The sequence below is a fragment of the Homalodisca vitripennis genome, chromosome 6, assembly GCF_021130785.1.
Source record: "Homalodisca vitripennis isolate AUS2020 chromosome 6, UT_GWSS_2.1, whole genome shotgun sequence".
Taxonomy (NCBI): domain Eukaryota; kingdom Metazoa; phylum Arthropoda; class Insecta; order Hemiptera; family Cicadellidae; genus Homalodisca; species Homalodisca vitripennis.
Window position 1 is genome coordinate 41,102,190 of NC_060212.1, and position 22,359 is coordinate 41,124,548.

At 34.9% G+C, this 22,359-nt stretch overlaps 1 protein-coding gene across 1 annotated transcript; it reads right to left on the bottom strand.

Annotated features, from left to right (window-relative positions):
- Positions 1–932: 932 nt before the first annotated feature.
- LOC124364307 lies at positions 933–19,637 on the bottom strand. Its single transcript, XM_046819680.1, has 5 exons — positions 19,539–19,637; positions 8,256–9,533; positions 6,771–6,917; positions 6,089–6,202; positions 933–3,739 (listed from the first exon to the last, which is right to left on the bottom strand). The coding sequence occupies exons 2-5, from the start codon at positions 9,468–9,470 to the stop codon at positions 3,266–3,268; spliced, it is 1,950 nt and encodes a 649-aa protein (XP_046675636.1). The 5' UTR covers positions 9,471–9,533; positions 19,539–19,637; the 3' UTR covers positions 933–3,265.
- Positions 19,638–22,359: the final 2,722 nt, after the last annotated feature.

The following is a 22,359-nucleotide window of genomic DNA, read 5'->3' on the forward strand; positions in this document are numbered from 1 at the left end:
TGGGCCGGAGAAACCGAGCCGAAATCCTGGGCTGCGTTCCGAGTCTGCAGGCGCTGGAAATGGGCAAGAACTAACTCCGCCCATATGGCAGGCATTATAGTAATGATCTAATATCACTTTAAAACGCCTTGTAGACTTAATACAATTGTTAGATACTACAATTTATTTATTATTACAAATGTTAGTAGCTGCTTTTTACCGTGGATTTTTATTTTCTGTTAAAAAAACTGATTTTTGTGCAATATCAAAATAACTGAGATTTTGACTTTTATTTTTCTTACAAAGTCGGAAACAAATATTACAGGCATTAAAATATTACCCAGATGAAAAAAAAAACAACTTTTTATTGACAGTATTTTATTTCAAAATAAACTACAAAAAATTTACAAACATGACACACTTAATCTACGTGTTAGAAAATAAAATTATTTTGACCAATATTTTTGCCTTATTTCTAAGTTGGTTTCTTTTTTAATGTCAAAAGTTTTTGTTTTTTCGATGTGATGAGATATTATTAAAAAAAAAATAGTTTAGTCACAGTTTTAATTCAAAGTAACTCGTGGCTTCCTGTCAATTTAGAAGTGGTCGCATTTGTTTGAGATAACTAGAGTAAATAATAATATTTTACAATTTTCAATACCGTACATCATCACTTGATCTACTTAATTTACCCTTAGATTTAAAATCAATAAAAAGTTAATGTGTTCTAAGATCAGCATCATTGGCATGGAGTACAGAACTTGGTGAGTTCTTGCCCACTTTAAGCGCCTGCAAATCCATGGATACACCAGTAACGCACAGCTGTGTGCGACCGGAAAACACAACATGCTGCTTATGGGCAGTGCGCGTTCCAGTAGTATAGTTCGTTGGTTGTTTGTTCAAGTGTTCCATCTGTTTGCAAAGCATTGTTGTAGATTGGTATAAGTTCTTTGTCATTTCTCGGTTCTTTTCTTATCACTTTCTGCAGAGTCTGGCATTTGTTCAATCTGTAACTGTAGAATAGCACAATCTGTGTCATCATCAATTATCTCATTGCTTTCAAACTTAAGCTACATATTTTATTCTAATCCCAAACTAATATAAAATAACATAAATAAATGGTAGTTCTAAGTAAGCAGACAGGCTGTACAGTCTGAATCATACAATTTGGCATTCTGCCTCAGTCTTACAGACCTATTTAAAGATCTTTTAGTTTTTAATCATTAAATATGGATTTAACACAATTTCATGTTTTTGTACTGGTTTTGACTATTGTTTTTCTTACTACCTTTAAGTTTTTCTACATGGAGTCGATTACAAACAACATCTCACTTTATTATAAAAATTTATTACAATTCTGATATCTTCTAAGGAATTTACAATTTAGTTCTATGTCCAGTAAAATCAATACGGCTCTACTAGACTAATTCTGCAACCTTTAAAAAATATGAAGTGAATTATTACAAAATTTCGTTCAATATTTATTTATTTATGACATCAACGGCAAAGCCAATTTTCAATGTAACAACTTAGGTGGCATTTATTGTAAAACAACTACTAATGATATAGATACAATACAAGATCAATTTAAAGATTTGTATGTGAATATACATTAAATATAGCCTATACAGTATAATAAGTAAACTTGATACAAAACTTTACATCTCCTATCCCTTCATCATTATTCACAACTGAAAATCATAAATTAGTTCATTAGGAGTTCTTATTTCTGTCTGTCAAAAACTGACTCTGGTTACATTGCTCTTATTGGTAACCACGTTGGCAACAGACAAATACAGAATAAGCAAATAAGTAAACAGAATATATTGCGAACATTTAATTATACATGTTTCAAAAACTTATATATTTTAATAGGTGGAAGCTACATAAGTTAAAACATGTGATGAAGTTACTTTGTTGGGATGATTGGTTTCATATAAAGGTTAAACACTTTAATTTAATCTGCAATGTTTAGCTTGATGAAAATTACAATATTCAGCATAAGCTAAATGTTATGTTATGAGTTTTTACTGTGTTATGTTGACTGGGTTGGACGGAGTATGAACTTCATGTATGGCACTTACATTTTCTATTAACTCACTTTCTTGTCTGTATGTTAAGTCAATCAATGTTAAGTACATTGTAAACACTTGTATATACTTATACGAGAGTTTGCGTATATACCTGGAATATCGATTGCCGTTTAAACAGAGGGAATACCTACAGTCATACAAAAAAATCAATAAATGTCTGTCACTGGGTAACACAATTTTAGTTAATTACATGGTTTTGTAAACGTGTTTGGTTGAGTGTTTTGCGCATTGTCTCTCAGAAGAAAGTAGATTTCTGCCCTTGTGTGTATCCATCTATATAAACAATGTCTTTCGAACAAGTTAACTTTTAAGTTTGGAATTTGTTTGGAAACTCCACCTCTACTACGCCTATATCAAAAATGAAAATAATAATCATCAGTTCATTGAGAATAGCTCTCAGGGAGGGGATGTTCTCCACTGTGAGGTAAACGTGAAATCTCCTACGCTCACCCAAAGCCAAGTGTAAAATGACGTATTTTGCACCCAGTTATTGCTGAGATTTGGAAAGAATGTAGAGAACGCCTTAGAAACGTCTCTGAAAATCTAATACAAGTTTTTTATTTGTTCCTTATTTAAGAAATTAGCCTTAACTATACAATAAGAAACTGTCAAATTTGTATTTGGAAATCACACTTTTACAAAAATATAAAACTTGTCGCTCTACTTGTATTCTACTTAAATCTAACTACAATAATATAATATAATGTAACATTACATTATATAACTGTAAATGATAACTACATTACAATTTTATATTTACAAAATAAATTTACCTGGAAAAAGCTACTATATGGGAATTCCACTTCAAGTAAAATTTCTTAATTGAGTTTGAAATGAAAAAATATATAATCATATACTGTATGTCTATGTTGATAAAAATGTCTTTTTAACATAATATGTTTTATTTTTTTGTACTTTATTATTTGAAAATTTATGATTTTAATATTTAATGAGGTATGTAAATAAAGAACCTTAAAATTTAGTGACAAAATTGGATAGTTCATTTCTTTTCACTCTAAAAGACTCAGTAACTATGCCTATCCCTAGGTATAATGCTGATTTCGACTTCCAACCAAAGATAATTCGATTCACCGCACTTAGTACACGACTACAACGCGATGCTGCAAATGGAGATGGCATGATGCAGCTGTAGAAAATAATAACAATAACATCATCATTAGGGGCCTTGAGTGTTAAAATCCCTCCTTACAGTTTCTCAAGTTTTGTGATTTTTGTAGGATTTCCAAGGCCTCCTCTAGCCTCTTATTCACTTCTTTCAGTTTCATGTTGTCTTTGGACAGTCTTTCTTTCAGTTGCTTCTGCTGAGCCAGTTTCTCTTTCAGCTTCTTCCTAGAATCTTTTGACGCTAAGTTGTTTTTCTTTCGTCTCTCTTCTTCTGTGTTTTCCAGCGATGTCACCTTCTCAGACAGCTCCTCCTCAGATAACTCCTCCTCAGTCAGGTCCTCCTCAGGCACATACTCTGCATTCTCTTTGTCCTCTGGTACCTTTGTGTCACTCTTGGCATAAATCGAGTTACCTGAACAACCTGGGGATGACTGTTCGTTGAAAGAGAAATCCGGAGACAACAGTTTCAGTTTTGCCTTCCTATCCTTTGTGACGTCATTCTGGCTTGTTTGAATTGGGGGTGTAATGGTGAGGGTTTCAATCTGAAAGAATTCAAGAAAATTATATCTAATTTGCTTGTTGTATACATTTAAACATTATATTTACCTATCAAAGAGTTTAGCGTCCTATCCTAATAGTGGTAAACCCAGAAATAGCTATCAGAACGAGAAATAGTTTTAGAATTCACATTAAATAGACAAAAACATAAGAACTTTTGGCATTCACCCTCATCTCCAGGCAAAACACAATGTTTTGGGATACTTCAATTTCAAAAGAAGTCTTTGGTATTTTTAAACTGATTTGGTTTGAAATAAAATATTTTAATATATGATAATTAGAAGATAGTACGAGAGTAATTGAAATATGAATAAGGGATGTATTTGGTCAGTAAAGCAAGTATAAGTGTTTTCTAGGACACTGTTCCTGTCACCTCAATATTGACTCTTCCAAGAAGTCTAAGAGCCAAGAGTAAATTTGAATTGTAAAAGCACATAGCTCAGATTCTTCCTGAAATTATAGAAATATGATCCAAGAAAAATACAGTTTAATACTTTTAATCCAGTCCACCTAGACTCTCACTAAAACTACCATAGCGGCTATCGACTTCTTTCTTAAGGAAAATTTCTATACAAGTAAGCAGCCATAACAATCTTTTCAAAACCCAATTAGTCCAGTCAAAGTGTTCTTTTCAGTAGGAAAAAATGTTATGAAGCGACTTTTTCCCTCATCCTTTGAAAATCTGCCAACCTATTGAGTGATAAGTTCAATAATGCTCATCAATCCTATGGATAGAGATGCACCTTCGTCAAACTCATTCTTGACTAGAAATGAAGTTTCAAGCAAAACTTAAAGACTACAAATGAAATATTTCTCGAAATATCTTGCCACATGATTCATTCACATTTTTTTTTTCATTAAGTTGGTTTTCATAGCAGTGTTTAAATAATAAACGTCTACTAATAAACTCCTAAGTGCAGAGGTTCTCAAAGTGTGGGGCGCGACCCACAAGGGGGGCGCAATGAAGATTTAGGGGGGGGCTAATGCTTGCAGAAAAATTAATTTAATTTACGTACAAAATAAAAAAGCAAGTTTATGAAGCTACCGATCTTCATAGAGTTGTTTATTTAATATCTTACGTAAGATTCATCGTTGCTTTTTTGTGAGACGTTTTCAGTCGATACCACTGCCATTTTCCGAATGATTGGTACATTTTAGCAGGCTAATGACATATCTTGAATCAAATATACAGGAATTTGTGCAGATTGAGCTCAGGCTAGGTCAGGAAAGTACACTGCACTTCGAGGGTTGATCAGAAGGGTAGCTCCAGAAGCTAGATGGATACACTGCATAATTCATAGAGAGGCTTTAGTAGCAAAAGGTATGACACCGGAACTTAACGAAATTTTACACGTGGTCATTATAAAAGTCAATGCCATTAAAGGGCAGCCTTTAAAGTCTCGAGTTTTTAAGTTTTTCTGTAAAATAATGGGCTCAGAACACTCAGCTTTACTGTTTGATACTGAAGCTCGCTGATTATCGAGAGGAAAGGCTTTGACCAGAATATTTGAGCTTAGACATAAAGTTTATGTATTTTTTATAGACAAAAAACACCAAAAACTGAACTTTTTCACTTACTCAGATATTTTGCAATTAGCGTACGTGTCAGATATATTCAAGAAAATAAATGTATGTTGTTAATGCAAAATTTCATAAAATTTCTGTAGAATGAAGACCGATGGTTTATATATAAGGGATTTGTCAGTAAACCAAGATATATGTACACCCGTATAAAGTGTTTTGGTGTGCACTTTTTCAGTGTTGCCTTTGTGTACATATTTATAAACTGCTTGTGTAAAAGCTATCAAAAAATTTTTAATTTATGGTTTATTATATCTGTTTCAGGAATATGAGTTATTATTATTTTTTTTTTTATGAAAGCGGATTTTGATGTCTGTATAACTGACCCTCCCCATTTTTCAAACATACCTGTGATATAATGTCAGAACAGTTAAGGTCAAGTTCAAAACTAATACCAAGGTCTTGGAATTCTAATAACTCATCCCGTTGTTTTCTCAATAAAACTACACTACTAAACTTTTCTTAACACTATCAATAATTTGTAAAGTTAAAATATTTGTTACTGATTATTTGTTCAATGAATAGGAAATACTAACAAAATATTTACACAGAGAAATGTATTGAGAACTGTAATAAAGTTGTTACACCATCAGTGCAACATACTCATTTAATACTGTCATTTGTGAAGGTCAAATTTATCTGGTTTGATTAAGTTCTAAATTTATGTTATCATTCGAAGACATAAACAACATTTTTCTCATATCCACTCATTCCTTTCCATCAGAAATGTTAAAACAATAAAAAATACTTGCAGTGGAGGATTGAGATGTATTCTCGTTCTTGCGAGGTCTTCCACGTTTTCTCTTGGGAGGTGTTGGAACCTCTTCATTAATAGTAGGGGCTGGCGGCAATACCACTCTGTTGTTCTGAAATCATTATGAATTGATTAATTTTTATGATGGCCAAAGTCATATTAATATTTTAGGCTCTCAAACGGCTCACTATACTATCAACTAACATAATACAATACATATAGTCAAAATATTCTTGATACATCAGGCGTAGAAATAAAAGTTATGATCGTTGTTGCAAATAAAAACTAAACAATCTTGTGTCTAATGTTTCACTCTACTATAGAACAAAAAACAAGGAAGGAAAGCCAAAGTCTAAACGCTTATGTGCTACCAATGATATATTGTTCAAGGAATGCCAAGAAGATCAAATCAATCACTGACATTCCTATAAAGATTAATACAAATTTTACTAAAAATCCACGTGATTTTAATAAACTGATATATAGTAGTAAATTTAATACTGAAATGATTATGGTCTAACATTAAACTGTAGGTCCCTTAGCAGTTTTTAAGGATTGGTTGACAATCCTTAAGTAGTAATGTACTACACAGATCGTTGCATTCACTATTAAACACCATTAATTTCACTTGTGCTCATTACTTTACGTGTGTTGTCTTAAAGTAAACAGTATATACTTACCACGGATGCTTGAAGTGTATTCATGTTCCTGCGGGGTCTTCCACCCTTTGTGCTGAGAGGTTGTATATCTTGTTGTGTTGGTTTTTCATCATGAATAGCAGGTTCTCGGGGTAATATTGTTGGGAACTGTTCTGACGGCTCATTATTCTGGAAATTAAGGGTTGCATTGAGGATCCAAATATAGAACAAAAATTTGGACTAAACTATATGGTCAGCTTGTGTAAGCTCTGAGATATTTATTCCTTGTTTTTATTCAATTTAAAATAAAACATAAATAACTAAAGACACCAAAACAAAATCAGAGCCCATCACAACCTCTGGTAGCTCTTGACTTCCGATAGTCCCATCGTGTGGCAGGTTACTGCCTTTGGGATCTTATAGTCTCTGCCAAATCTCAGCCTGTAGAGAGAAGCTCCCAACGTCTGGTCCCGACCTCTAGGGACTTCCTCTATCTGGCAGATCCTGGCCTCTGGCAAATCCCATCCTCCAGTAGGTACTGGTCTCTGGCAAGGTCCACTCTTTAGGAGCTCCAGACTAGAATCGTCCTGCCTTTGGGAGCTTCTGACCTCTGGCAGGTCTCGGCCTCCACCTATCACACTGTGCGTCACTAGTGGTCTTTTGTATCACCTGTGCGTTTCATATCACAAAATTATTTTAAACTTTAAACAATGATTTTTAGTTCTGTGTGCCACTTTTCGGTATGGTTTTTATGAGACTTTGGCCTAAGAGTCTTTTGGGTTCTAAATGAGATTTCAATTTCGTATTGTCTATTTCACAATGAACTGCCATTTAAAAATGAAAAAAGATGATTAAGTTCAGCTATCACTGTAGTGCTTCATTTATGAAGCTTTTTAGAGTGGTGTATTAATTAACATAAGTTTATGTAAATGTTGGGTTTAGCTCCAGCCCACCTTCCTCTTGGTTCAGCATCTGAAATCTGACGCTGTCACAGACATGACTCTTGGAATCTGGAGTCATGTCCATCTGAAGAGATCCAAAAAGATCGGAGATGAATTAGCTCCGAATTTTTATATTGTTTATTGTAATTATATTGTACATTTAAATTTAATTTAAATTTATTTTAATTAACCACAGTGAGAAAAGTAAAAGAGATACAGACCGCGCGCGACTACAACTCAATGCGTTCTGAACGCCGGAGTGTTTTGACACCAAGATGGCGGCTGTAACTCCGCCCACTGCAGCACCATTCAAAAATGTCTGTCACTATCTGGATATCCCTATTATTTATTGTTCCATCATTCTTTTATTTATTGTTATTTTTGTCATTTTGTTGTTGCTATTTTTTTTATTAAGAGTCACTTTACACAGTGACCAAGTCTAGCCCTTGTTAAATTATATACCGTACATGCAAATAAATCTGAGAAGAAAGAGCTTTCAGATTTAAAAAGCAATTAATTACTATTAGTTGGCTTTGTTGTTTGTTTGTTAGATTGCATGCAACTAGTTTCGAATGTTTATACGTACATTAAGAATTTGCCCCTCAATGTTGGTTCCTTCTGAGACATACGCAGAGTTGTATTCCAATGGTTCGAAGATTATATTAGCTGCTTCAAATGCTGCATCAAAAGAAATTGGAATTGCATCATCAAAATCATTTACTAATTGTGATTCTTCAGTAGATGCCTCTGAATTTGTAGCCATAAAATTATCCAAAAGAGGGCAGTTTTGGTTGTTTCCCATTGCCGTTCCTGCCTGGACTCTATTGACGCTATCCAATGGCTGATTGAGCATCGCCTCTGTTAATTGCATATTCATATCTTCCAATATTGTAGATGTCATCCGGGCATCATGTCCATGAAGGTTTGTGGAAGGCCAATAACCCTGTTCTAGGTAGGTTATTAACTGTGATGCTTGGTTACTGGACGATGCAAAGTTGACATAATGGGTTGTGCCATCATTGTTGACAGTAGATTCTTGTGCATAGCCATCTCGGATCTGAGGTGGATCCAAGCTCTCAGCAGGATTGTGAAACTGTTTATCATCTGGCACTGCAGGACTTGTAACTGATATTGTGGCCAGAGGACGATGGTGCGTTTGGTCTGTTATTTGAATATCCAAATCCTCCAAATCCGTAGATGTCATCATAGTATTGTTTGCATGTAGGTTTGTGGAAGGCCAATAACCCTGTTGTCGGTAGGTTAGTAACTGTGATGTTTGGTTGCTGGAAGTTGAAAAGTTAAAATAATGAGCAGTGCCATCATTGTTGACAGTTGATTCTTGTGCATAGCCATTTTGAATCTGAGGTGAATCCAAGCTCTTAGCAGGATTGTGAAACTGTTGATCATATTTCACTGCTGGAGGCTTCTTATCTTCAGCCACACCCACGTGTATACTAGGTAACTGATTAAGAATTAGCTGATCTAACGGAGGAGGGTAGTGTTGTATGTTTCCCATGGACGTTTTGGTCTGGACTCTATTGAGGCAATTAACAGTTCTCATTGGCTGATGGTATGTCAGGTCAGTTATTTGTACGTTCATATCATTCAAAGCTGTAGATGTCATTGTAGCATCATTTCCATGAACGTTTGTGGGAGGCCAATGACTCTCTGGGTAGTAGTGTATTAAGTGTGGTAGCTGGTTACTGGAGGATCCATGGTTCAGCTCCCCAGGGTACGAAGAGGAACTATTCTGATACATTGCACTGTTATAGAAGGTATCGCTGGGGTTGTAGCTAGACATGGTCCTGGTCAGCTCATTCGAGCAAAAGTCTAAGACTGGAGTCACTCTCTGACCAGTCCGGACCTGCAACATATATAAATACAGATAAGTTTATTTTTACAGAGATGCTTCCAAAATAAAAATGTCAAAACTGCTCATTGCGTTTCGTACAAACATGAAGACTTTGGTAGCTGTCTGACAAGTCTGCGTATGCAACATTTTGTGTGCCAGAAGTTGTCAATGTCAATAAAGATATAACTGAAGGATTAATTATCCGTTTTCTCATTTGGACTTTAATCTAAGTTTGTTTTATGTCTAGTTTTAATGAGAAAGAATTTAATTTCTCACTCGATACAGATATCTTATACATATGTCTTAATACATCACACATCGGATATTCCACATTACTTTAAAATGATTAGACTAGATGTCCAAAATCGTCTATTTATAAATAATTGACATAAATATGTCTTTAAAATTGAAGTATACAACGTATAATAAAACTAAAAGATTGTCACTATATTTCACATATTTTACAGTTAGATGAGAAAATTTAGGATCCTCAAATGTTAAGCCTGATTTGAGGTTCCGTTATATGAACATTAGGTATAAAAATATCAGCGCTCAAAACGAAAGTTATTATACAAAGTTGATAATTAACTCATTTATATAACAGTTCTAGCTAAATAAAAGGTGTTATCCCTTATGTGATAATGTCATAAGGTTAATCAAATATTACAGATTAACTAAAAATTGTGTTTAAAAACTAAAATAAAATACAGTACATGTATTTTTTAAATTTATAATATTTAAAATAGTACATTTGTTTTAATAAGTAATGTCACTAAATCATGTTACAAATTATATACAGGATGTTTATTTAATCTCCGCATGTGTTGGAAATTTGTTTTTCGTGTCAATACAAACAGAAAGTGCAATGTAAACATGGGTCAGAAATGGTTAGTTGCCGTCTGCCTGTTTGTATTTTTAGATTTGATCTTGTATTTCAAAACCAGTGAAGTTAAATAAAATTCCAATTTAGCACAATCATTTTCCTTGTAGTGAAGAGAAAAGTTATAATCGTATTATGAAATTACGTTCAAAAATTGTAAATGGTTGAGGTTTTTTAATATTAATAACATAAAAAGTAATTAAATCATAAACATGTGAGAAAAATGCTAAAAAATGGTTTTTTTTAGGTGTCAGCACGAAAATCAGTCAAACAATAATATAGATACAAGTTTTTAACTGTTGTAATGAAAATAGCCAATTCGGTATTAACGGTGTTTTCTAACTGGATTAATATAATCACACAATTAAATTTTTCAATATAATATCTTTCTGTAAATATTTACAAAAAAGACAAGTTGTTTACCTTGAAATATGTATTAATTTATTGAAGATACGTTTTTCTAAAACTTTGGAATATGTTGAAATAAACTACACAGACCGGGAATTCCTTGCCATTGTACTTCAAACATACCAAAGCGAGTAACAATATTTCAGGAATTTCCCTCGATCAAAAGTCATGTTAGCGATCGGTTGGATCTTCCTGGCATTCTAATTATGATAGCACGAGTATTCTATTTTATTTCTTGCGCATAAGCGTCTAGACGTTAACTTGCCTCTTTTCCTTGTTTCTTGTGCAATGGTAGAGTTCAAGGTCAAGTATGAGATTGTTATTGGCAATAATGATGGTAGGTTGTTTTCTGTGTCATTTCATTGATCAAGAATATTTTGACTATACGTATTCTTGTACTATATATATATATACTATATGTACAGAATAGCTCTGGTATGATAAAATTTATCTTCAAGGAGACAAGATGAATGTGTTCACACCACAACCAATAACTTCCAATTATTAAAATTGTATACTATAGAATAGTGTCAGTATGGGAAAGCAATATTCTATATTTCAACATTGCAAGAGTAAGCTAAAGCTATAATATCTTCAGTTGATGAAAAAATAGGATCCATATTTTGCGATCTTTAAACATTTTTTGACCATAACTTACTTCTGTAAAATCAAACTTGTATGGTCTACAAATTGAAGTAAATGATTGGATAAAGCCTTATTTATATCACAGAAAACAGAGAGTAACTTTAATCAATTCACTTTACCTAATACGTCTACGTCTACGTAATACTTCATGGGAATAAAACTCACGAGGTGTAGGCCTACATCAGGGTTCATTGTTGGGCCCATTGTTTTATTTTATTTGTAGATGATAGAATTTTCTGTGTTAAAAGTTAAAACCCTAAGCATCTAAACAATGTACCAAATGCAACCATGAATACAAACGGGCGATTTTCTTCAATTGGCCTTCTGTTCAATGAACACAAATACCAACTTACCTTTTTTGTGCATTTCCATTAACAGCTCCTCCAGAAATATATGTTGGATAAATAAAATTGGCATTATTTCAAAACTTATAGGAATATGTTGTGTACGGGTTACGGGGAATCGGAATAAAAGACTGAATTAGTTTACATCATCGACTGTGCTCGGTTAAGGTTGGAGGGTAACTGAGAGAGAGACAAGGGCAGGACACTGGAAGTGGTAGTGGTGGTATGATCTGGTGGCGTGATGAGAACAGCCAATGGCATTTATTCAAACTGATCACCCCATATGACGTCACAGCATCATACGATCATACAGTTGGTCTTTGGCTGTGGCTTTAACTTGCCAGTAACAATTTATAATATGTATAATAATTATTATTATAATTATTATTGTAATTCAATACATTACATTTCCTCCCTTCCAAATTTCAAAATAAATTGAATTCACACAAGTCATAGATAAATTAAACAATACAAGTGTAATAATAAATATATAATAAACACATATAAATATAAAATAACACATATCATTATTAAATGTCATCCTTAAGTACTGTAAGTTATTTACAAGTTTAATTTCTCTACAGGTTTCCTAATACGAGTTGGGTATCTGTTTGTATGATCAGCTGTTCTAGTGACAGGAGAAGGAACAGCTGAGGGTAGAGAAAGACGTGGTCTAGAATGAGGGGTAGTGATGTGACATGGAGAGGTATGATGCGGTGAGGAGGGGGAGAGACCAGCTGATCTAGTGAGGTCAGTGTTACTAATTCTGACTGGGCTTGGAGTTGGCGGACACTGAGCGCCTGTCTCACGCTCCGCAACTGTACGGTCCTGAGATGGTGGAATTTGACTGTCACTGTCAACAATACTACTGTGTAGTCCTATCAGCTGATCAATATGTCTACTCCAAATTAAACCAGTTTTTGTCATAACAGAATACATCACATTATTTAACTGTTTTATTACAATGCCCTCTATCCATTTGTCTTTAGAGCGATAATCTCTCACTAATACAGATTGATTAGGAAATAGAATTCTCATTTTTCTACCGCCAAAATATTCTTTTTGTTTGTCCTGTTTTAATTGCACAGTTCTGGCTACATTAGGTCTGAGTAAATCTAGCCTGCATCTTAGTGGTCTATTGAACATTAATTTGGCAGGTGTCTCGTTAGTAGTACTATGAACGGAGTTTCTGTAATCAAATAACATCCTATTCAAGGCTACTTTAGTATCAATATTTTCTTGAAAAGCCAATCTTATTTTACGTTTAGCATACTTAACTGAGTTCTCAGCCTGACCATTAGACTGAGGATGATAAGCTGGTGAAAATGTATGTCTTATACCATTAAGTTGCATGAAATTTTTAAATTCAACTGAGGTAAATGGTGGTCCATTATCACTATGGATAGTGACAGGTAATCCAAATCTAGAAAATAGTTCTCTTAACTTTTCTATAGCTAGCTTAGCTGAAGTAGAGCCTACTTCAAATACTTCCAACCACTTAGTGTAAGCATCAATTACTACCAAGTAGGTCTTATCTTTGAAAGGACCCAAGTAATCAATATGCAATCTTTCCCATGGCATAGATGGATAGTGCCAAACATGTAGATTACTCTTACTAGGACTAGAACGTTCCATAAGACAGGAAGAGCAATTGTTCGCTAGGCTTTCAATGTTTTCATCTATATTTGGCCACCAAATATAGGATCTTGCTACTGACTTCATTTTTACAATTCCCAAGTGACTCGCGTGTAACTCATTTAATACGTAGCTACGCAACTTGTTAGGAACAACAATTGTATATCCCCACATAACAATGCCATGCTCAACTGTTAGCTCGTCCTTCCTTTGGAAATAAGGTAACAATTCCCTATTCTCTCCTGACAAAAAATTTGGCCATCCGTACATCACATAGTTATGTATTTGTTTTATAATAGGATCATTTTGGGTTTCAGCTTTTACATCTTCAAAAGTTAAAGGTACTGAACTTTCAGCGATACAGTGTAAATAGGTACCTTTCCACCTTGGTTCATTGTTATTATTTACAACGTGTTTAGTGCTTAATGGTAAGCGTGATAATGCGTCTGCGTTACCATGCTTTTCTGACCTTACATACTGTACATCAAAATTGTATCCACTTAAAAATAATGCGTATCTTTGTAATAGGCTTGCTACGAAAACAGGTAAACCCTTTTTCGGTCCAAATATGCTAATTAAAGGTTTGTGATCAGTACACAAAGTAAATTTTCGGCCATACAAATATTGATGAAATTTCTTTACTCCATATACTACTGCTAAAGCTTCCTTATCTATTTGTGAATATTGACATTCTGCTGGTGATAAAGTACGAGAGTGGTATGCAATAGGTTTCTCAACGCTTTCAGGGGTTATGATACTAAGTACGCAGCCCAGCCCTGTCGAGCTTGCGTCTACTGCTAGTTTTACATGCAACTTTGAATCATAATGCGCCAAAACTGGTGCTTTAGTCAAAACATCCTTGACATGGCTAAATGATTTGAGACATTTTTCATCAAAATCAAATGGCACGTCCTTTTTTAACAAGTTGTACAACGGACTCAAGATTGTTGACAAATTATTGATAAACTTTCCATAATAATTTACCAAGCCAATAAAAGCTTTGACTTGAGTGACAGATTTAGGTACAGGTGCTTGATTTATAGCTTTAATTTTAGATTCAGAGGTATGCAGTTCATCTTTATCGATACTAAAACCAAGATACTCGATTTTGTCTACAAAGAACGTACATTTATCTTTCTTTACGGTAAATCCTTTTTCACTCAGGCGTTTACAAACCTCTTGCAACCTACTTACATGAGTTTCGTTATTAGGTGCGGTGATAAGAATATCATCCATGAACACTGATATGCCTTTTAAATTATGCAAAGATTGTTCAATAACTCTTTGAAATATGCCTGGGGCTGATGAGATTCCATAAGGCATTCTACAATATGAGAAAAGACTCTTATGCGTGCTAATTGTACATAATTTTTGTGACTCACTGTCTAACTTTAAAATTGCATATAGGCTTGACTAAGATCTATTTTAGAGAAACGTTCTCCATGCTGTAAATTTGCAAATAAATCTTCTATTCTAGGTATAGGGTACTTGTCTACTTCTAGATACTGATTTAGAGTAACTTTAAAGTCTCCACATAGCCTAATTTCACCGTTCTTTTTTAATACTGGTACAATGGGCGTTCCCCATTCCGAGCTGCTTACTGGAATTAACACTTGTTCGTCAACTAAGCGTTGTAGTTCTTTTTCTACCTTACTTTTCAATGAGAATGGTATCGGTCTTGGCTTAAAATACCTAGGTCTAGCATTTTCTTTTAGATTTAGTTTAACTGGTTCGCCTGTATACTGACCTAGTTTCTCAGTGAACACTTCTGGAAATTGATTAGTTAGCTCGGACGTCATTGTCTCGAAATTAGCCTTGTTATCTATAGGTCTGTTTATAACACACAAGTTATTTTTAAACGAAATGTCAACTCCCAGTACTTTAAGCCAATCACGACCCATTAAAGGATGTGAACCTCCTCTAATCACATACAAATCTAAGCATTTATGTATTTTCTCATAGCAAACATCAACATTAACTTTGCCCACAGGTATAATAGGTTCATTAGTGTACGAACTCAAAGTTAGGTCGTTTTCTAACAATTTACAAGAACTAAAATTATTTTCATAAAAATCCTCACTACACACTGTGACACTAGCTCCAGTATCAACTTCAAATATGGTTTCTCGACCTTGCACTAGGACTTTAATCTTAATTGGGTCAACTCTAATTCTTTCACCGTGAGTTTCATTTACTTTAAATAAATTCTGTATGTCCTCGACATAACTCTCACGATTTTCATCACTCTGAACATAATTCTTAGAATTATTTGAATCTGACAGTTCTGAACTATCATTTACAAAATTATGTTTCTTATAATCTTTGTTTTTCTTGTTTTGAAAATTAGACTGATAAGATATACCTTTCTTAACTTTCGAAAGCTGATTGTCTGGTAACTTACTAATTTCAGTAGATCGACATACCTTAGATATGTGATTTCTTTTACCACATTTGTGACACACAACACCAAACAATTTGCACTGCTTCCTATAGTGACCACACTGCCCACAGCACGTACACTGCACCTTGACTTCGTGCCTTGCGTTGTAGCTCGCGCTGCCACCGCTGCCGCCGACTCTCACATGTGGGTGGTGATGCGCTGCCATCCGCTGGACCCGGCTGCCGCCGTTCACTGTCAATGCCGCCGCATTCTTCTCCGCCGCTTCCACTGAGCAGACGATTTTCACAGCCTGGTCGAAGGTTAGGGTGGTCTCTCCCAACAGCCTCTGCTTGGTCGACTCACTCCTGATGCCGCTCACCAGTCTGTCTCTGAGATAGTCGTTGAGGGATGCGCCAAACTCGCAGTATGCAGACAACTTCTTGAGGCTGGCGATATACTCTGGGACTGATTCTCCTTCCTGCTGATTCCTTTTGCTGAACTTGTACCTTTCAGCTATGAATGATGGCTTCGGGTACAAATGGTCCTGAATTAACTTCACTAATTCATCGAACTTTTTCACTGAAGGTTTTTCCGGCGTACATAAATCTCGTAACAAACTGTACGTTTTCACACCCACGACTGTTAGTAACGTACTAACCTTTTTGTCGTCACTAATACTGTTACAGTCAACGAATAATTCAAATCGTTCAACATACGAATTCCAAGTTTCTGCACTGTTGTCGAAGTCACCGATTCCGCCAATAATTCCCGCCATTGTTACTGTTTCACTAAATAAAGACGAAATGTTCCAATTTACGACCTTGTCTTCCAACATCAAAATGTACCGATTTTGAGTCCACGTGACGCCAAACTACAGACACACTTCCTCCCACTATAATTTTTGGAGAAATTATTTACGCACAATCGAACAGGTTGCATTGCACTCGCGGGATCGCATTAATACCTCGTCGCCAATTGTTGTGTACGGGTTACGGGGAATCGGAATAAAAGACTGAATTAGTTTACATCATCGACTGTGCTCGGTTAAGGTTGGAGGGTAACTGAGAGAGAGACAAGGGCAGGACACTGGAAGTGGTAGTGGTGGTATGATCTGGTGGCGTGATGAGAACAGCCAATGGCATTTATTCAAACTGATCACCCCATATGACGTCACAGCATCATACGATCATACAGTTGGTCTTTGGCTGTGGCTTTAACTTGCCAGTAACAATTTATAATATGTATAATAATTATTATTGTAATTCAATACATTACAGAATAGTTTTGGACAGGTGTTTAAGATGAAAGGACCATAATATGGTCAATATTCAAGCTAAAAAAAGGACCATAATATTCAAGCTAAAATTAATTCAGCTTGTTTTGTAGTTATAACTCTTAATTTGGTAAATAAAGTATGAACACGTTGACAATGCATATGTTTTCTCAAGAGATATAGGGTAATGTTCTGGGAGAACTCTGTTTATTCCAAAATTATTTTTAATCTACTAAAGTGCATTTTAAGTTTCTGTTTAAACAATAAGATGATTTTTTTATTTCCTTTTTGGTTATAGTCCGTTTTCTTATAATAGGTTTCCAATTTTTAATTTTAAGAAATACAAACGTTAATTGCTTGTGCACATTGTTTGTGGAAAATAATGTTTAAGGTTAGTTTTACTTGGTCTCGAGGAATAAAAATAACAAAAACTTATTATTTTGTCTACTACGATAACACTAAGTGTTAAAGGTGTTGCTAGCCTAGACATAAGGGCGTGCCACTCCTGCCTGCTTTGGCTTAGAGGCTGTTCAGAGCTGCTTTTCTTTCTTTCTGAGAGACACGACTGAGATTAATGCCCAAAATTATTCCTCGTGGATCTTGACAGAAAGCTACCCCTACCCCAACTTCACCCATCCTGGATATCCTGTCACTGTGGAAGCAGCGCAAAGATCCTTTTAGGACTCCGTGCAATTTATAAGGCTTTGTCCGAAGAAAAAAATTACAGACTACTTCAGAAAATGGAGAAAACCATTTTTTTATAATAGTCTTTTTTAGTTGGGAATTACTTTTAAAACCAACCATCAAACGTATAAACAAAAGTTCAATATGGTTTTCGTATGGTTAAGGGATGTAGTTTTGTAGCTGATTTCATTGGGGATGATGAACAGTATTCATAGATATATACACTGTAGGATAATGTAAACAAAAAGAATTTCAGTTCCAACAGGCGAATTAAGATTTCAGCAGATATCTTATGCACATAATATAGCCTACTGCATAAATGTAGTAACTAATTGCGTGACCCATCACGACTTGGACGCGAGTATAATGTGCAATATCCAAATTCTTACAATTGCATCGTATGTTTTATTGTGTTAAGGTGTCTATTCTTTAGAAAAATATAAAAAACTCTTATTAATGATAAAGCAGGAAATGGAAAAGAAAGAGCCGGTACTTCAGTAACACATTCTTCAAAACAAAATATACTTCATACTACAACAAGTGCCAAATTGCGCTTGAAAAAGTTTAAATTAACGTAAGATACCACCTACTTGTGTGTTATCAAATTTCATATTTCTGGTTTTTATTGCATAATAGTGGTACGGTAAGGATGGAAACATTACCATGGTATTTTCCATGTCAGTCTTATCAATTGGGTCAGTACTTTTCCGGACATTTGTCATCGTTCAGTGTTAAGAAAATTCAGTAATACTACGTTTCGAGATCTGCAATCAGTACTCTTCAGGTAAAAAACCAACCTAACACATAATTACAAACTATGTTAAGATAAACAAATCATACCAGAGCGTTGTGATACGCATAAATCAGGAATCACAACCATACTGTTTTGAGTCAACTTCACTAACTCTAGGTAAAACATACACTTAATAAAAAAACAAACCACAACACTAATTATTGAAACTGAATTACAGAATACAGGTCACAATAAGTCTGCATTTGCCGACCAACCACATACGACTGACCAGAGGCCAATGATTGTTTAAACGGTAACGTTTAAAACTACGCATTATTGAATGAACTGAATTACAGAATACAGGTCACAATAGGTCTGCATTTGCCGACCAACCACATACGACTGACCAGAGGCCAATGATTGTTTAAACGGAAACGTTAAAAACTACGCATTATTAGATGAATCTTAAACGTTTTGAGACTTGCATGTGATTAAATACCTACAAACTACATATTTAGGTTTATCAAAGCAGAAAAGGCAACAGAGGAACAAACCAAAGAAAGCAGAGTAAGAAGGAGGCTACTTAAGATGTAAAAAGAATAGACAAAAATATTGAGAACTACTGACTAGGAGAGTTTTAAGTCATAGTAAGTAAAGTTTAAATTAGAAGGGTTCTGTAACTTTATATTTTTTACTTGGGCACAACTTTCTTCTGAACCAGCCATCCGAAAGATGTGAACATTTTGTGGACATTGGGTATTACAGTATCTTAAAAATATTTTAGATTTTTTTTATTTATCAAAGGTTAAAATCGAATATAAAGAGATTTTTGCAATTAAAACCAATTATAAACCCATGAGGTTTTAGACAATTACATTTTATGCGTTGTATGACCTAATGTGATGAAATGTTATGAACTTCGATCAAGTAGTTCAAAACTTATTGGTTTCTAAGTAAATGGTAAATTCTTCGTTAAAATAGTAGTGAGCTTTTGAAAGTGCATATATTCTATTAATTGGATATAGCTTTATTTACCTGTACAACTGCGGGTCAGAAGTGTTGTTACAGTTCCATCACATTCTACATCACTCTCACTGTACAGCTCTGAAACAACTGAGGTTAAAACTGCTGATCAAGTGGTCAGCTCTGGTACCAAGTTATCATGGTACTCTATTACGTCACAAGACCACTGACCAATGGCTCTGTTGTTAGGACGGACCAGTAATATCAGTAGATAAGAGAGTATTGCGAAATAAACTAGATAAAGAGACAGTTTATATTTTCACCCAAACACTCGTTCTGCATAGGTGAGCTGTATTAATTTAATTGGTTTTGTTAGGGGAAGAGGGTATTCATAGGGTCATATTTAATTATGTACCTAATCTTAAATCCCACGCATGCAGGTTTCGTCACATTATATTTGTTAAATAAACACTGTTAGGATCTTGAGGGTAGTACCTAGTCGTGTACCCCATACACTTCATCGAATCTCCTGTGAATGTTGAGTTTAGCTCCGGTTCACTTCTTTTTAGTGCAACGTCTGAAATATGACACTCACAGACATAACTCCTGGAATCTGGAGTCATGCACGTCTGACGAGGTCCAAATAATTTGGTCATGAAGAAGCTCAAAATGGATTCTTTACATCGTTTGGACACCAGAGACTACAAAATATTAGTGTAATTGAGGCAAAGAGGTATTTTTATTGACTCAGTGTAGTTCACTGCGGTGCTTTAGACACGAACCCAAAGCACGGTGGGGCAACCGATATTTCTACATACAGCTATGGTAGAAGGCTTGATTCAATACGAATGTTAAGTTCAACTTTTTTACTAAAAAGGAGAAGCCGATCCACTTTTAAGCCTTATTTTGCCCGTCCTCCAGATTCCAGGAGTCATATCGGTGACAGCGTCAGATTTCAGACGCTGTGATAAGCGGAAGTTGAAATGAAACCGACCTCAACATTCGTAAGCTACTATATGTGAAGCGTTATGTACAAACCACTTATTGACTGACGTTAGTAGTAAGGTATTGACTCCATTCAATTGTGCACATGAAGAGATAATGAAAATGCACCTTCACGTATATTACACTATAAGTCAAAGTCAAAGTCAAAAATATTTTATTCAACAAATTTACAAAGCTTACAATGTTTCCTACATCCAAGCACCCAAAAGGGCGCGCGAGGGTTAGGGTAATATGAATATACAATACCATACACAATTTAAGCTTCGTGACCGCTTCGTGTAAAAACTATATATTGTACAATCGTGTAAAGAGTTCATTTTGAGATTCTTTGTTGACGACACTTTCGTGGATCTCTAAACGGAAGGTGAAATGTATCTGAATTCAACATTCGTAAGGTATTATATGTTAAGCGTTATGCCTGTATACTTACTCTCGTACAATCCACTTATTGACCGCATAAGAGTGCAAGCTGTGTACTACTTATTGACCGGATTGGATTGCAAGAGAATAGTAAACACTAATTTATTTATTCCGTTATTTATCATCAGTTCAAAACAATTAAGGTATAAAAACTTTTGTCTTCTTAAGTTATACTTTATGTGAGTCTGGTCACCTTTGTACCTTCTTAGGGTTTTTATGAACTTTTGCTTTAAACGGCAACATTTTGAAACTATAATGAATCATTTTTATCCACCGAACAGAAAATAACATCCTTATAAGAGATACAAACATACATACATATCCACATGGGAATCCAGGAAGATGAGCTTCCTTAAGTCGTAGGAGTCACAAATTGATGTTTCGTCCTTAAATCACATTTTAATTGCCACATGTGACAATTTATAAAATGGTCCCATGTCCCATGGACTCAAATAAGCCGAAATTGCAAATTGTATTAACACTAATATCACGAAACACCCTAATGTGATACAAAATCGAAATCGTGTTTCAAATCACGATATACTTCGCCCTGCATAACTTTGTTTATTCTCTTAGGACAAGAAGCTTAGACATTGCACATAGTCATACAAGGACCTTTGCACTGCTTCCGGAGTGACAGGATATTCTGGATGGGTAAGGTTGGGGGTAGGGTCCGCCTCCTGCCAAGATCCATGAGGAAGTATGTAGGGTATCATACTCGGTCACATCTCCTTGAAAGAAGAGAAACCAGCTTTGAACCAGCCTCTACAGTCAAATCAGTCAGTGAAACGCATAGCCGCTCCTGGACATCCATAAGGTTGCCCAGATTTAAGTGACACATCGGTTTTTGCTGCACCCAATTTAGGTTTAACTGGAAGGTATAAACCAGCCAGAAATGAACCCTCCTAGAAACTGTATAACTTTCTAAGAATTTTTGGCTCACACTTGTAGTGAAAGCAATCATTTAGGTATTTACAATAGTGTTTTATAATGTCGAAACAATTGAATTCCGATCGTATTTGTTACCCTCCAAAACTGTACGTACAATACGTTGTAACTAGTGCCTAGTTAATTGAATGTAACGTTTTACTTATCAAGTACCAACTGCTAAAATTCAATTCAACTCTAACATTTAACATGAGATATTATTTATTCCAGTTATATAATAAACTAGCTGTTCCCCGCGGCTTCGCACGCTTTTTGTAAGCATTGCTCGTGTATGAGCACTTCTGGTTCAAGTGAATTATATTGTCAACGCCGATGTAAAGTTTACCTTGTTGACACTATCAATAAAATTTGCCAAAAGTGTATGTTTATAGCCATTGTACACGAACATGTACTTAATAATAAAGTGGTCTAACATTCAAGCTATAAGGCCAAACAGAAATTCATTTGAAAGACAAATATCCATAAAAACTTAGCGCCTTCACATAGTGTGTGGTTATTATACACAACTATCTCGTAATTG

Excerpts from the sequence above, each read along its gene's own strand:
- LOC124364307 (XM_046819680.1), bottom strand. The coding sequence starts at position 9,470 with ATGTCTAGCTACAACCCCAGCGATACCTTCTATAACAGTGCAATGTAT. Across the intron at positions 6,918-8,255 it reads TTGAGGGGCAAATTCTTAAT|AATAATGAGCCGTCAGAACA; the intron begins GTACGTATAAAC and ends CTTAATTTCCAG. Across the intron at positions 6,203-6,770 it reads ATACACTTCAAGCATCCGTG|AACAACAGAGTGGTATTGCC; the intron begins GTAAGTATATAC and ends TAATGATTTCAG.